The sequence below is a fragment of the Trichogramma pretiosum genome, unplaced genomic scaffold (assembly GCF_000599845.2).
Source record: "Trichogramma pretiosum strain Unisexual culture from Peru unplaced genomic scaffold, Tpre_2.0 scaffold195, whole genome shotgun sequence".
Taxonomy (NCBI): domain Eukaryota; kingdom Metazoa; phylum Arthropoda; class Insecta; order Hymenoptera; family Trichogrammatidae; genus Trichogramma; species Trichogramma pretiosum.
Window position 1 is genome coordinate 1 of NW_019640865.1, and position 15,144 is coordinate 15,144.

Here is a 15,144-nt window from a genome sequence, read left to right on the forward strand (position 1 = left end):
AATTATTATTGATAAAGAAATTTTGTTGATGTTTTAAAATTTTTTTTCACCTATTGCTATTTACCCTTAAAAAAGCTAATACTCTTAAATAATTCTAAATCTTTATTCAGATTATTACAAGTTCAATCATAATTTCGATTCCACTGATACATGTGGTACTTCATATAAGAATATCTAAGAAATTTTGCTGGTTGTCATACTGTTAATTCCACGTTAAAAAATCGGTATGAAACCAATTTCATTTTAAAACTGTAAACATTTACACTACGGTTGGATGTGTTTCCAAGATCATGGCAAACGTGGAACACATTGGAAATTTTGTTTAAAAAAATGAATGGGAAAAAAATTTCATTTTATTGTTTAAACTAGGTTTGCACAATGTCATAAATACTAAAGCGTATTCTGAATATTATAATTAGAAAGGAGTGCTTTTAAACTTTCAGAATACGTAGGTCCAATTTTATTAACGTCAATAGACTGCTTTACAGCTTTGAAAAGTGTCATGTTGCTTGGCTCGTTTGGCCATCTTAATTTTGGCGCAATAAATTTAAATCAAGATTCAAAATGATCATTGTGAAACTTTCAATACAGTTTTACGTATATTATGTTTTATAAATCCATTCAAGTACTTTCTGTTTACTGACGCCACTTTATTCTGTTGTGTAAACATAACAAAACTAAAAAGCAGACGTCATTTCGCTATTTGATCAGTACTTATTTATGTCCTCGCTGCTTTCAAGTCTCGACTGCATATACCAACCGCAAGTCACAACCGTTTGAAGCAAGTGCCATTCGTAATCACTACCGCCCATGCACGCGCGCCACTCGCAGCTACTTATATATTATACACAAATTATATATCTATATCGACTTATATAACGATTGACATCGCTCGGGTAATCTCAAAGAAAACGGATAAAACAACATAACAAGAATGCTGCCTACTACAGTCTACAGCGCTGCCATTACCTGGTGCTCACGCGATTGGCCTGCTACGGCACTTACCGTCGGGAGCACGTCGAGAACATGAGCTCGTCGTCCGGGAGCCAGCAGCAGGTGCGCGTCAAGGTTCTGTTTTTCGCTCAAGCACGTGAGTTAGCCGGTGTCTCCGAGTCGGAGCTTCTGCTGCCAGCGCGACTTGCCTCGAACGATTTAAAGGGACGCCTCATTAGCGAATTCCATCTGAGTCTCATCAACGGGGTCTTCGTTGTCGCGCTCAACGAGTCTTTCGTCGAGGAGGACACGCACCTGGAGCTTCGCGAGTCAGACGAGATCGCCGTTATTCCACCCTTGAGCGGAGGTGCGTTTTCTGATCTAGTACTTGTTAGATTTAGGATGTATTATGAATGAACCTATGCTTTTTTATGAATTCAATTACTGAAACTTGAAAAGAATGTGGCAAGTGAGACGTCATTATTTACAATATTTCATTACTGCAGGATAACATGGACACCTATCAAGATTTAGTTGGTCTTGAAAGCAATGTATTAAACATCAATGACATTATTCAATCTGTCACTTCAGCTTCTTGTGGTGCAGTCTCTACCTTCATTGGCACAACTAGAGATAATTTTGAAGATAAGAAGGTAAAATTTATCATCTGTTTAGAACAAAAATATGAGATCTTTACATTTTTGTTATTTAAAGGTTATAAAACTAGAATATGAAGCTTACGAACCAATGGCTCTTAAGCAAATGAGAGCTGTTTGCAATAAAATAAGATCACAATGGAGCGTTGAAAAAATTGCTATATATCATCGATTAGGAGAAGTTCCTGTCAAAGAAGCAAGTATTGTTATTGCCATATCGTCACCGCACCGACAGGAGTCATTGCTAGCTGTGCAATATGCCATAGATGCTGTCAAAACATCTGTACCCATATGGAAAAAAGAAATTTATGCAGGTCATAGGCCTCAGTGGAAAGAAAACAAGGAGTGCGCTTGGTCCACAAGTAAATAATTTTTTTTTACTTGTTTGTTATTTTTACTTTCTTATTTTCACATTTTACTTATTTATTGACAATTTTGTATTTTAATAAATTTTGTTGCAATTTGTTTTGGTTGATAAATAATTTTTATTTTTTATTATACTTTCCATATTAATAATAAAATTCCTACCATCTTTTTCTTTGACAAATTAAATCTAACATTATGTCAGTAGATGATTTTTAATATGACCAAAAACAATCTCAAAATTGTTGTTCTAATTTTCATCTTTAGACTCTTTAGATTAAATTATGATCTTTTAATTAAAGTTGCATAAAATGAAGTTGAGTAATTACTTTTTCTTGCATTGTTTTTATTTTTTCATTTGCTTTTATTGACTCATAGTAAAATTTTATTTCATAATTTTTTCTAGACAATGTAAACACAATTGATAAACAAACAGAAGATTTTGATATGGATAAGAACAGTCACATAGATCATGATTATGGTGTTTCACCTAGTGATGAACACTTGAAAATTAATCCAGATGAGATACAAATTAAGGCTGATGATGCTGAAATTAAAAGGAGAATAGAAGCTTTTATTTCACTCAAAAAGAATTCTGATACTTCATATAAACCTTATATTCATAAGACTGGCAGGTAATTTAACTTTTAATGCAACCATTGTATGTAGTATTTGATAATTTTTTAATATCACATTTTATTCTTATATTTTAAAATTAGCCAAAATGATGACATTGAAAATACAGAGGTCTGTGCGCGAGTTAATTGTATTTACAGAAGACTTGAAGATTCAAAAAGTCATATAAAAGGTAAAACATTTTTGATAATTTTTTATCCTTAAAAATAACAGGATTTTGCAGAGCCTAGGCTTTGCAGGAACCCTGGTTTGGACAGGTGGACAAATCTAAGATGGCATGAATGGTTTTTAATAATATTCTGATTACAATTAATAATTAAAATAATAGTTGGCAGAGTTTACAACCAGTGGAGCCATCAGAGTACACAATCTTCTCTTCTTATAAAAAGTAAGGATAAAACAAGTAATCATACAACTGCCCTTGAAGAGAGATTATGTGCTAGTGAACAATTTCTTGGAATCAATAAACCAGTTCCTAAGGATGTATATGAGAGAATAAAAAATATTGAAGACAGACTTTTGCACTTAGAGTGTATATCTCCAGAGTACAAATTCATGTGGGTAAGTAATTTTTTTTATGTACGGAATTAATTATTTAAAATACGTAGCAATGGACATAACAATCACTGTTAATAAAGAAAATTTCATAACATGAAAAATAACATGGTTGAAATTAACATTACAGAAGAGAAGTGCACGAATCAATGTAGGTACAGATGACGAAAGCAATGAGAAAGAAGATGACTCGAAAGATGATTCAGATTATGCAACAAATTCAGATAATACAACAAATAAAAAAAGGGTTAGTAAAGTAAAATAAATTTCCAGAGTAAACTAAATATTTAGAAATAAAACTAAGTACTTTGATTACAGATTTACTCAACAGATTCTGAAGATAGGTATGTTAAAAAAGTTAAGAGGTAGCGCAACAAGAAAACAAGCTTAGTTATGTTTGTTTCAAACATATTATTTTGTAAATATTTAAATTAATTTATAAATAGGAAATTGTTACTAAAGAATCAAAAATAACTATTTTTATACTTAAAGTTAATAGTTAAATTGGATTAATTATTGTTTCAAATGTGTTTCAAACAATGATAAAATGGAAGCAGATATAATCATTATTGTTAAATACATGAATTGTTTCATGATAGTTTCTATCATTGGTTTAAATAATGTTACATAGTATTAGATTAATTTTACTATACATATTAGTCAAGAGAATATTTTTTATACAAACTAAAAAAATATGTTTAATAAATTTTTAGTCATTTTTACTCATAAATTGACAAGAAAGCTTAGCTTTGTATTTTTTAAAATGCCCTAAAAAGTTCTATTCTTTGGTGTTGAGTTTTGATGTTATTCAAATTTAATATAGAGTCTTGCAGTAAAGGAATTAATGAATCTTAAAATAAATATCACTTCTTCAAAAAATAACATATAATAAAAAAGTTTCGTATGAATTTCTTTTAGAATCTTTTTAATAAAGAATTTCCTCACGTATGGATTTATCGAAACATAGTATACTAATTATAACATGAATTGTTGCATTTTGCCAGGTACGTTGATAAAGACGAAACGAACAGTATCATTCGAGTGGAGCGCGTTTGAATTGGTTGTTTGGCAAAACGACAGACTGCGCGCGAGTTGGAATTCATCCCACGCCGCTGCCGCGCCAAGTTTTTCTCTCTCTCTCTCTCTGTCTATATCGCGTTGTATATGTGTGTATACGGCCATGGCCATTGGGTCTCATCGGCAGCCGCAAATTGCAACAGCAGCAGAACAGCCTAGCTCAGCAGCTAATGCGGCAGTGGTGGCGGCGGCTGCTGCGGCTCCTTTCGCATTTTTCCTCTCTTCCCTGTATCATCTCCATGCCTTTTTCCCTTTCTTTCTCTCTTTTTGTCTAATTCATACCTTTCGGCTCGATAGCCGCTCTGTGTGTAAATATATAAATTCACATGTATTGTTTTTATAAGAGGAGCCGCTGGTGCTGAGCTATGTTTGTAATATCACATCTACACGCGCTCGTATTAGTCAAATTTTGATAAGTCGTCTATAGCAGGCCGTAGTTATAGAGCAGGCCTCATAATGATTATTCGCGCACGGTCTAATGTGTCAGACACGCGAATCCTCGCACATCTAGTTGGCAGTTAGTGAGGTGTTGTTGTTGTTGTTTTTGTTGTGTCTGTGTGTATGTGTGTGTCGGCCTCATCATCGTTCGGTTTACAAACACGCGAACGCTCAAGTAGTTATGTATAATAATAATAATAATGAAGCCGAGAGCTGCTCCTATTTTCCACATTACAGCCTCAAGCTCGTCTTGTAAATAGTGTTTGAGTAATCGTGAATAAAGCAATAGTAGTAATATTAAAAAAAAAGAGAGGAAAAAAGTGTAGTGCCGGTGCTATCGCGTAGCTCTCAAATACGAGATATATAACGGAGCCAAGATCCTATTCTATGTGCCCGAAGAGAAAATCGAATTTGTCACCGAGAGCGAGAACGAAATCATCAACCAAGTCGTCGTGCCTCGTGCATACCTGTGCTCGAGTCAGGCTGACTGCACGACGAGGCCAGCATCATCGGTCGCACAGCTGATCTCGCGTATATAGTTCGGAGCACGAGCATCTCTTAGCGTATAACGCAGGTGAGTTTTGGATCTAATGTGCATGCGTCTTCATCGAGTCTTTCTTATTATATATGTAGGCATAGTTCAACTGTCGCAAGATGAGAGGAAAAGAGAGAGATGAGTCGAACGCCAAGCTCTCGCGGCACAGCAGCAGCGTTGCTACTTGCCATATAGGTATAGGCAGCGAGTCGCTACATAGTGTCTTTGCGGCAACGTGCGCGGCGCATTCGACAACACCGAATATATCTATACATGTTTCGCGGTACTTTCGTACATTATATAGTAATACACGGACGGAAGAAAAGCACAAAACCTTGCTGCTCCTGCATCCTGCATCTCGCGCGCTCTTATACCGCAGCTGCAACTGCACAAAACCGTCGATAGTTATCTCTCTCCTTCTCGCGGGCTATGCACAACACGCTGCGACTTTTATCGACGCAGCGTGTAGCGTTTATATACATGTATATATTGTACATGTACAGCAGTGGCAGTACGAGCCCGTCACTCTCTCCCTCTCGCCTTGGCGACACGCGCCCTTCAAATCTACCTTCTAACCTGAATAGACCGCGAGTGCACATGCGTGCGTGTATATTATACACTACACGTGTAAATGGAAAATCGAACAACGTGCGTCGTCGCATTTATACTTGTAGGTATATATACGTTCTGCGCGTTTCCGAGTAACGAAGGAGCGACTCTAATGTCTTTCCGAGTAACGCTCATTACTTTTCTAGTTGGCTCGAACGAACGTCGCGTTCGAATTAACGAATGCGTTTTCAACGTGCCCCGCCAGTTCAAATGCAGAAAGAAGGCGCGAATCGCGTCGTCTGCATCGTGCCGCATGATCGGCCGTATTCCGCGCGCTACTCGCTACGTCAATTATGTAATAACGAGATGCATCTCGCATTTTTGAATCGACGCCAAAAAGTCCCTTTAAATATATTAAATATATATATTTCTGTGCGTGTGTGTATAAGAGAGGCTGCTGCTCTCGTGCGGCGACATTATACACTGCTGGTACGCAACACGAGGTGCGTGTGCAATTGCGACGCGACGAGCCTCTTGTACGCCGCAACAATCCCTGCCGACGAAGTTTATATACAGCAAGAAGAGTAAGTGAGAGAGAATTTCTGGCGAGGAAAAATCGATTGCGCGCGTTACGTGCCCGGCTGCTTACCGCCTAGTACATTTTATCGTATATAATATATATACTTGGGCTTCTCGCCTCGCGCAGCGCAAAATTTCAACCCCCTGCGATTTGGTTTTTTCTTCCTGTAGGCCGACTGTCCACCCCGTACCCGATTAATGCTGTATTATATATGGCCCACAGGATACATACGCACGTCGCATACAGTCATCGCTGCAGTCGAGCTAGCTGCAGGCGTGAGTCTCTCTATATACTTGTATAACTGTTTGCGTAGGTAATATACGTGCATTACAAATAGTAGCGCGCACAGCCTATCTGCACACTATATTGCTTAGCTGCGCGTATAAAAACATAGGGTATAAGTTTCGCGCCCCGTCGGCGGCTTATATGGCAGTAGCTCGTTTGCCGCTTGCCGGAAGGAGGGTGCGCGACTCTGGCCTCCTGTATTATTATGACACACACACGCGCGCGTGTGTAGGTATATAGGGGGTGAATCATTGCTTCGATTACATTACGCACATCTTCCGAATTTTGTCGATGCGCATTCGAGTATCCAAAAGTTAGCTAGTACAAAATATTAAATGCGCATTGCAGTGCTTTATTAAATTTTTTTTATTGTATTTTCACCTTTAATCGTGTGAGCGATTTTTGAACAAACGAGGCAATATTTTGTGCGCACAATTGCGGCTGAGCTTGGTTGTTCGCCAAGCAGACTTGCGAGCCTAGGCTCGTTTCCTCGATGCTTAAACATCAACTATGCTTTGAATTTTCTTTGACGCTTAAGTGTAACAAACGAGCTAAATTGCTCATTATAATTTCGAGTAAACTCGCGCGTAATGAGGTTTCAGCGGTGCGGTCGATGCTTCTTAGCTACATATTATACGTACCCTTTCGCAAGCTGAATACGATATTATATCGTTTATAGGCTATATGAAAAACACTGATCTTGTTACGCTTTTTACCGTTACGAATCTCAATTTGGCGAATCACAATAGATTTCCGAAATACATTTGTATCGATTGAGAAATCGACACTGGTTCGACGCTATTAAGTGCCGTTACCCCTTCAAATGAATAAAAAAAATCACTACTCAGCGCTAATTGCCGTTATCTGCGTTTGAAATTGATCCCGCGCGAGTAAGCTACTCTAGTGAATCTACTTTCCGAGTTGTAAAACTATACGTGTATGTATGTGTAATCGTTATGCAAAGCAATTTACGACTCGAGGCGTAAAATTCATTCATCGAGGATCGCATATAGAGGCGCGCGCTCCATCGATGAAGATATTACAACGTATCCAAGAGTGCACAGATCGATCGCAATTTGTGTCTGTAACGCGATGAGAACTATATGTATACTATATAGACTATTATTACATGCACATAACGAAGCTAACCACACGATCATTAAGCGATCCGTTCTAATTTACGTTTTCTTTTCGTCTGATTTTTTGGACCAATTACTCGTTTGGAAATGAGTTATTTTAATATCCGTACGAGCCTGGCTCGTGATTAACGCCCTGCGCGTCAAACTTATGACACGAGCATATTTATTTTATGTCATTTTCTTTTTTTTTTTTCGGGTCACCGAACTCGGCCTATTAGCAGCGGCACCTTCTCTCGCTTAAATTCGTACACAATTCACGGCCACCACAGGCTGCTGGTATATATATGACTCGACCGCAATCTTGATTGAGTGTCGCGAAAAAAAAATTAAATATCTTAACCGAACCTCGTTCATATTATTATTATGTGACTTTTCAAAATTCGTCACGATCGTCGATTGTTTCACCATTGTTTTTACCTTACATACGTGCAATTTTCTCGATGATTCGACTCGAGCGATCGAAGTCTTCGAGAAATTTATCCAAGTATAAAAACTACATCCACTCGTTTAAAACTTCCTCGCTGCAGTACGCCACATTTCCTGGGTCAGACCACTTTTCTTTGCTAATCAATTATTACTTGAGAGTTCGTTATTGTATATATATCGTATCCTTAGCATCGCTATATCCACAATCTCGTTATTACCTAAATCGAAACGTAGCACCATTCACGCAACTTTGTGTTCTAGTTCACGTCCATCAATCTGTCAAAAATATATATTTTCTTTCGTTTTACGTCACGAAGAGAATTTTCCCACTTTGTTTCAAGCTTTTCAAAAATTTGCCAATGCGAGGCTGCTCGTATGAATTTACACATTTTGCATATAATAAACATAATTTGGAAAGTCAGAAAATTCGAAAGTTTGAGCTATTTCAATGGGTTCACATATGTTTAATTGCGTGTGCTTGAAAATTAATGAACTTTGAGCGGTATTTCGGGTTACATAAGGAAATGCGCCCGTTTATACTTCATACAAGCTTCCTTCGAAAGGCAACATATTTTAGCACTGATTAAACTCTCCACTTTGCGAGCAAATTATGAACATATTATATACACATATATATAACGATATCGATAAATCAATCTCGGCCCGAGGTATGACGGGCATCTCGTATAACGCGCTGAGACTTTGTTATATATTTGCACACGCAGACTCGCGGACGCGAGGATATTACGTATCGTATAGCGAACGAGAAAGAAAGGAAGTGCAAAAAAAAAGGGAACGAGTCCGAATAAATATAATGAGCTGCTGCTGCTGCTGCTGCTGCTGCTGTGTATCATAGATTTTTACATTCGCACACACGCGCATAAATGTATTCGCGTATACGTAATGTTATGCTTCCGATGCGTGGGTGTTGCAATGGGGCATTATAGTATAATGCCGCACACATGCAAACAAAACCCGACCAAGGCCTGTTGTACGCGCGGGCTAATATCGATTAAGAAACTTCCAAGTTCAACCTTCCGGTTTCGTCACAGGCATGGCACGCAGCAGCGCCAGCGATCGACTGCATTTCATTTTTCCTCATTTTTCAATTTAATATCGCCTACATTATAGCGTAATCCCAATGATCGTGCGCATATAGTCCGAGTTTGTTGTAAACCGCGAAAACGTGATATTGCATTTTGTGAATGCGTATGTATAATATATTGTGTGTTGAGCTTTTTTTGTACAAATTGCGCCTCGTTGCAATGGTGTTTTTTTAGATCAAGGTTTTCCGTGCATATATTCATAATTTACTATTTTTTTTCGTTATCAATAGCATTGAAACGTATATAAAATGAGTATAAGTACTTATAGAGGTGAAACCAAGGAAAGTGGTAAATCTAAACGAGGTATAATTGTATATGAAAAATGAGTATTTCGAGTGATGCATATAACCTTAGCAAAAAAGAAAACGTCTTCAACAAGTAGATTGAAAAAATTCAACCGAGTCCAACCAGTCGAATCGGCGAAGAGATTGTGCGCGCGAGACTCTCGCGGCTATATCTACGAACGCATTGTGTATACGCACCTATAAATTCGCAATTATAAAAGCAGTCGTTCTGAGCCGGTGAACCGGATGATCCAAATAATTGTTTCGAGCGCTGCGCCAGCAGTAGTTTCATTAGTGTACTTATGTAAGAGCTCCTGTGGACGCATCGCTTGAATCAAAATACAGCGCGACGCCAAAACGAGATTATAAACGCGGCTTATACACAAACGTATGAGAAAGGATGACGCGATGACGACACGATGATCGGCGCACCGGTAATTTGGACAATAGCGGCTTATGTATGCGCGCGAACAATTCAACACAAAGAAGCTTCCGTTTTTCGGCGGTTAAAAGAAAAAAGAAAAAAATATTTGATTGGAAGCGTGTTGTTGATCATTAGTGATTTTTGAATAATTTCGAAAAAAAAGTAGAGGTACAAAGTAGTTTTTTTTTGGACTCGACAAGCTCTTTGCGAATCATGCGGTGTACTAGGCTTGGATGCACGTTGATTGCGCCCAGGCGGAATGTCGAGTAACAATTGCGTTGCCAGCGGGTGCAACTGTGTTTCTGGAACGAGCCGCGCGGCTTGCTATTCTAATTTTGACGAAGTCGAAATTTCAACCTGTGTTTTGCAGCAACGGTGTGAAAACTAAGACTTGGCAAAGATGATACGTTCTCGTAAAAGTGTGAATTATTCACTGAAATGTTCTGGCGTGCACCCGTTGCTGCTTCGTGATTGACTTTGATTAATAATTTCGAGTTCTCCAATTGCTACCGACACCAAAGTACCCGAGCTTCGCTGTCGATTGAAATTTACTCGAAAACCCGCAGTGCACCGTGGAAAGATTTCCTCTCTTTTCTCTTGAAAGTACGATTCATTCGTACTATTTTAGTCCGGGTATGCGATTGAAAAAAAATAGAGGTACTTTTTTCAGTTAAAACTTTCGGTTAAACTTTGTTGTTGTTATTTTTTTTCATACGTTTCGTATACCCATCCATCATTCACGCTACAAAATTAAACTTTTTTTTCGGTAAACGTGTTACACGTGTACAAGCCGACACCTCGAGGGTGTTGTTTAGCATTCGATAGCCGGCTGACCTCGTTTCTTTCGCGAAATCATCCAATAAATATTTCGTCCCTCGTTAGACCACACACGCTCGAAGATAGGGACACTCGTTGAAATTATTACATTGTACCTTGCGGCGGGCTGTAAACAGCGATAGGCGCATACATTGTATCATATACATATAGATGCAGAACAAGAATCGATGCGTTGTTGCTTCGCGCCGATTGAAGGTCTCGCAATCATTATAGTTTCGTGTACGTAAACGCGAATATGCTTTTTGATGTCAGTGTCAACGTTGCATTATACATGCTTGTACCACTGTAGTAGCCCCAATAAAGCACACGCTACGAAGCTCATATATATGGAGCTGCGGCTGCGTCGGCGTCAGGAGAAATGCAGTTAATTACAGCGGACTTGGCATCAGATACGTAATGCGCATTTTCATGAATAAAATTCCGTTTAGTTTCGTCAATGCAGCAAAGTTATACACGTAGTTTAGAATCTCGCGTTCTGCGCGCGGCGCATAAATAGCGCGTGCCATGCAATAATTGCTGTTACAGCGTTGGAGATAAAGCGCGCGAATCTTTCGCGCGTATACATACACGTATATATTTACATTACACACCAATTGGCTCGCGAAATCTCGTACATATACGTACGAGAACACAGCTCGTAGACACACTCATTGTATATACGTACATGTGCGCGCGCTTGCGCTTACACTATAATGGCAAACTTTCGCCCTCCCTGCGCATTATATAGCTGAAGCCGAGCTTCTGTAGCATACATTATAGACGCCGAGTCTTAACCGGCTCGTACGAAGCTCGTGTGCTCCTACCTGTGCTCGAATATACCTATGTATACCTGTATGAGCGATCGTTGCCGCCGCCGCTGCTTTTACTGCTACTGCTGCTGCTGCTACACATGGCGTGTGCGGTATAACGCGCGGAGCTCGCGGCGCGCCTACAATATCGAGACACGGCAAATGCTGCTAAGCACTCGTGCCGAACACGACGCGCCCGCCGCCGCCGCCGTCGCTCTTATACATACGTATATACCTGTATAAAGTATACACACAGTATATAATAATGCACACTGCACATTATATATTGTAGTAGACTCGCGTGCGAAGTAACATCCCCCTTGTGTCTCGAGTCTATCAATTTTTTTTCTCTCTGCTCTTTCAATTTTATCAGACCGATTTTCTAAACGATATCGTATTATATGTGCAAGCGAGTCGAGTGAGAGAGAGAGCAAGAGCTGTATATCAAGACACAATACGACGATTATTGTTTACGAAGTTTAAAAGCCGCGTTTATACAAAATAGAGTGCAGTTTGCGACTGAGAAAATTTCTTCGCTCGCTCGCTAACTCGTGTTAATTTTCGCGGCGGTACCTGCGTTTCGTTCGCGCGTAATATAAAATAATTAAACAGCGCGAGATGAGCGCGAAAGTGCCGTAGGTGTGTGTGTGCGTCCGTGTATTTTTGTGCTCGGCCGCGTGTGTAAGTATTCTTATAAGTGTTGCGTATTTTTTTGTGTGTGCCATTTCTCGAGAGAGCGTGTTGCTACATCCGCTGGACTCTGACACTTGCTGTGCGGCTGCTGCTGCTGCTGCTGCTCTTACTGCTTTCGCGGCCCACGCAACAACGATCACACTCGCTCGGCAGCACCGGCATAGTTTTATATTATTTTTATTTCCGCTCCGACGTCGTCGTAATGAAGTCCTCGGCTTTTGGCCTGAGATCGAGCGATTGCAATCACAAGCACGTCTTTGGCCCACCCGTCAAGTCCGTACGGATCAAATTGTCGTAAGTTGCCGTTTGATATATAAACTTGACTTTCAATTACATATGTGTAAAGTTAGAAGCTGAGCTTTATCTGTAATTTTAATGCATACGCGTTAATTAAGGAGTGTCATTGTCGTTGATCCCATTTTCGTGCCGGTATCAGTGCACGCGCTCGATCGATCATGAATTTTTCAAAGGCTAATTCACGCCGTGCGTACTATCCAGCTCCTTATATTACCGAAGTAACTGTAATTTTTCTGACGCGATAGCTTGGCGCTTTGGTACTTCCTTCGTACGTGGATATCGTATCGTACTTTAAACCTCTATTTAAGGAGAAGCTCGAGTTCATTTTCTCAAAGCGTAAATAAAAACAGCAATCGAGATGCCGCCAATGTCGTTACACGCGCTCATTGAACTACTTTTAAAACTGTATCGCAATTCTAACATTAGCCGCGCGCCTCCAAACGTGTAAAGCGCCGTACCCGACCTTGCTGTTGATTTTCTTGGACGTCGACCTTCTTGTACTTACCTCAAAGTACAAACATAGCATAGCAAATGGTTGATTTTAAATAATAAATTCGCATTCTTTTAAGGACGATCCGCTAATTTTAACTATATACCTTTTTACCTATATAACATGAGCTCGGAATGTCTTCGCGCGCGACGATCGGTAGAGAGAGAAGGAGCCGATTCACATTTAATAGCGAGTCTTGGATACATAGCCACGCAGAAAACTTATACGGCCGCGTGTCTTGGCGTGTCGATGCAATCGCGATTCTTAAGCGATATGCATACCTGGGATATAGACTATTATAATCCATTGAATCGTGCGCGCGCGGCTCGCAGCACATCGCGTGACATAATCGGCAGCTCGAGACGCGACCGATTCCTTATTTCTGCACATACACGTAGACGCTCGAGCTTCGACGTATAATGTGTATGTTTTCTACTGCCGCTGCCGCTGTGCAATCTATAGCCGATCGCTACTTCCATACGATATCTATGCAAGAAAGCACACATTATGGCTGCAGCAAAACGATTATTATACACTCGTCCGTGTAAAAAAGATATTTTCAAGCCTTTGCCCGCCCATATAAACGTCGCGAGATCATCGTTATTTGAAATTCTTATTCATATGTGTGCGTGTGATTCATAATAACTTGACTCATAAGAAACATTTGTGCTTGCTCCAAATATTATAAGCTATATATTTGTAAAAAAAATGTCCTCGCCATTGTCAAATAATATAACCGTAGTTCACCTACATTTTCGCCCATTGATTAATTATTCTTTATAGCCCATACATGCATAAACTTATATAGCAAATTTAAACTTAACACACTTGCGAAAGAAGCTAATGTTGTGGAAAAACATGTTGATGCGCGCGTTTAAATCACCTTCAAAGTTCCTCAAGATCCACCTTCAGGCCGCGGTGGTGGCCTCTGCGTTATAATTAAAAGCTAGTTTCTGAACTTGCATCATACGTTGAGGTGAAAACTCGATAATTCGACGCAAGTATTTAACGTTTCACTTTCTTTTTCCGCCGACACTTCTTGACTCGATGCATAGAGCCGTGCTATGCTGCTGCTGCTGCTGCTGCTGCTTCGCGTGTATTTGAATTATAGCCTCAACTTTACTTTATATAGGGTCAATGTTACGCTTGTCATTGACGAATAGACTGCTCGGTCGAGGGAAAATAGAACTTGATTTCGAAGAGAGTAGAGTAGTGTCGCCTTGGTTTATAGGCACGAACAATTTCTCTTCGAGCGACAAAAAAATTAAGAAAATTCGAGCTATTAGTTACCGATTCGAGATGAAGATCGATGTCTTTTTACAGCCTCGGTGCGAGCGAGCGCGCGCGCAATTAATTGAGCGATGTGAAAACTGCACCCAAACGAAACACGTACTTTAATCAAGTTTTGATTAGTTATGATTACTCGCGTAAATGTTCCAAGCCTCACCAGTATCGAAAATCATTTCTAATTTCTCAAAAATCTGAAGATCGCTGCGCTATAACAACTTGCGACTCACTGTATGTATCCAAGGCACATAACACAGATGCACATACGAACGGACAGGCGTAATCGTGCGTCACGCGTGGCATGCGTATGTGTGTGCAGTGCTTATAAACTTATAATATAGAGTCGCGCGCGCGTGCAACGACCGCTCGGCGCGTTTGTGTATACAATACGCGATATCCTAAGCTATATCCTCGTGCGTGTAATGTGTACTGTACATACCTGTTTGCAGACTCGCAATCGCATTTAGCGATGATTTACGGCGTGTAGAATCGATTTCTCGATATTCAATCTCACGCGATTCGTGCGCCATAAGTTATATACGTATAGATAGCGATTTTTCCTAACTATCTTCCATCTAAAAAAGAATCGACTTGGTCGTCTTTGTATCAACGAAAGCTTGATGAATGTCTTCGAGGTCAACATACCGTAATTTCGTATCGAAAGGGATGTTCGTTTCGATCTCTATCAGGAAATTTTCGTCTTGGATGAATTGATTTTCTTGTTAAATATATTAAATCACCGATTACCTTCGCAGTGAAAAGTTAT

General features: G+C 39.6%; 2 protein-coding genes across 2 annotated transcripts in view; both read left to right on the plus strand.

The window, feature by feature from the left end:
* Positions 1 to 1,208: 1,208 nt before the first annotated feature.
* Positions 1,209 to 3,671, plus strand: LOC106658036 (molybdopterin synthase catalytic subunit). The gene is made up of 8 exons (XM_014379837.2): positions 1,209 to 1,300; positions 1,440 to 1,586; positions 1,648 to 1,951; positions 2,359 to 2,587; positions 2,672 to 2,760; positions 2,917 to 3,149; positions 3,274 to 3,390; positions 3,462 to 3,671. The coding sequence occupies exons 2-8, from the start codon at positions 1,446 to 1,448 to the stop codon at positions 3,510 to 3,512; spliced, it is 1,164 nt and encodes a 387-aa protein (XP_014235323.1). The 5' UTR covers positions 1,209 to 1,300; positions 1,440 to 1,445; the 3' UTR covers positions 3,513 to 3,671.
* A 695-nt stretch (positions 3,672 to 4,366) lies between these two features.
* Positions 4,367 to 15,144, plus strand: part of LOC106658037 (tubulin polyglutamylase TTLL5) — a 55,262-nt gene continuing 44,484 nt past the window's right edge. The window contains exon 1 of the mRNA XM_014379838.2: positions 4,367 to 5,232. The gene's annotated coding sequence lies outside the window, so the exon portion shown is untranslated. The remainder of the gene's footprint in view (positions 5,233 to 15,144) is intronic.

Excerpts from the sequence above, each read along its gene's own strand:
- LOC106658036 (XM_014379837.2), top strand. The coding sequence starts at position 1,446 with ATGGACACCTATCAAGATTTAGTTGGTCTTGAAAGCAATGTATTAAAC. Across the intron at positions 1,587-1,647 it reads ATAATTTTGAAGATAAGAAG|GTTATAAAACTAGAATATGA; the intron begins GTAAAATTTATC and ends TGTTATTTAAAG. Across the intron at positions 2,588-2,671 it reads TATATTCATAAGACTGGCAG|CCAAAATGATGACATTGAAA; the intron begins GTAATTTAACTT and ends TTTTAAAATTAG.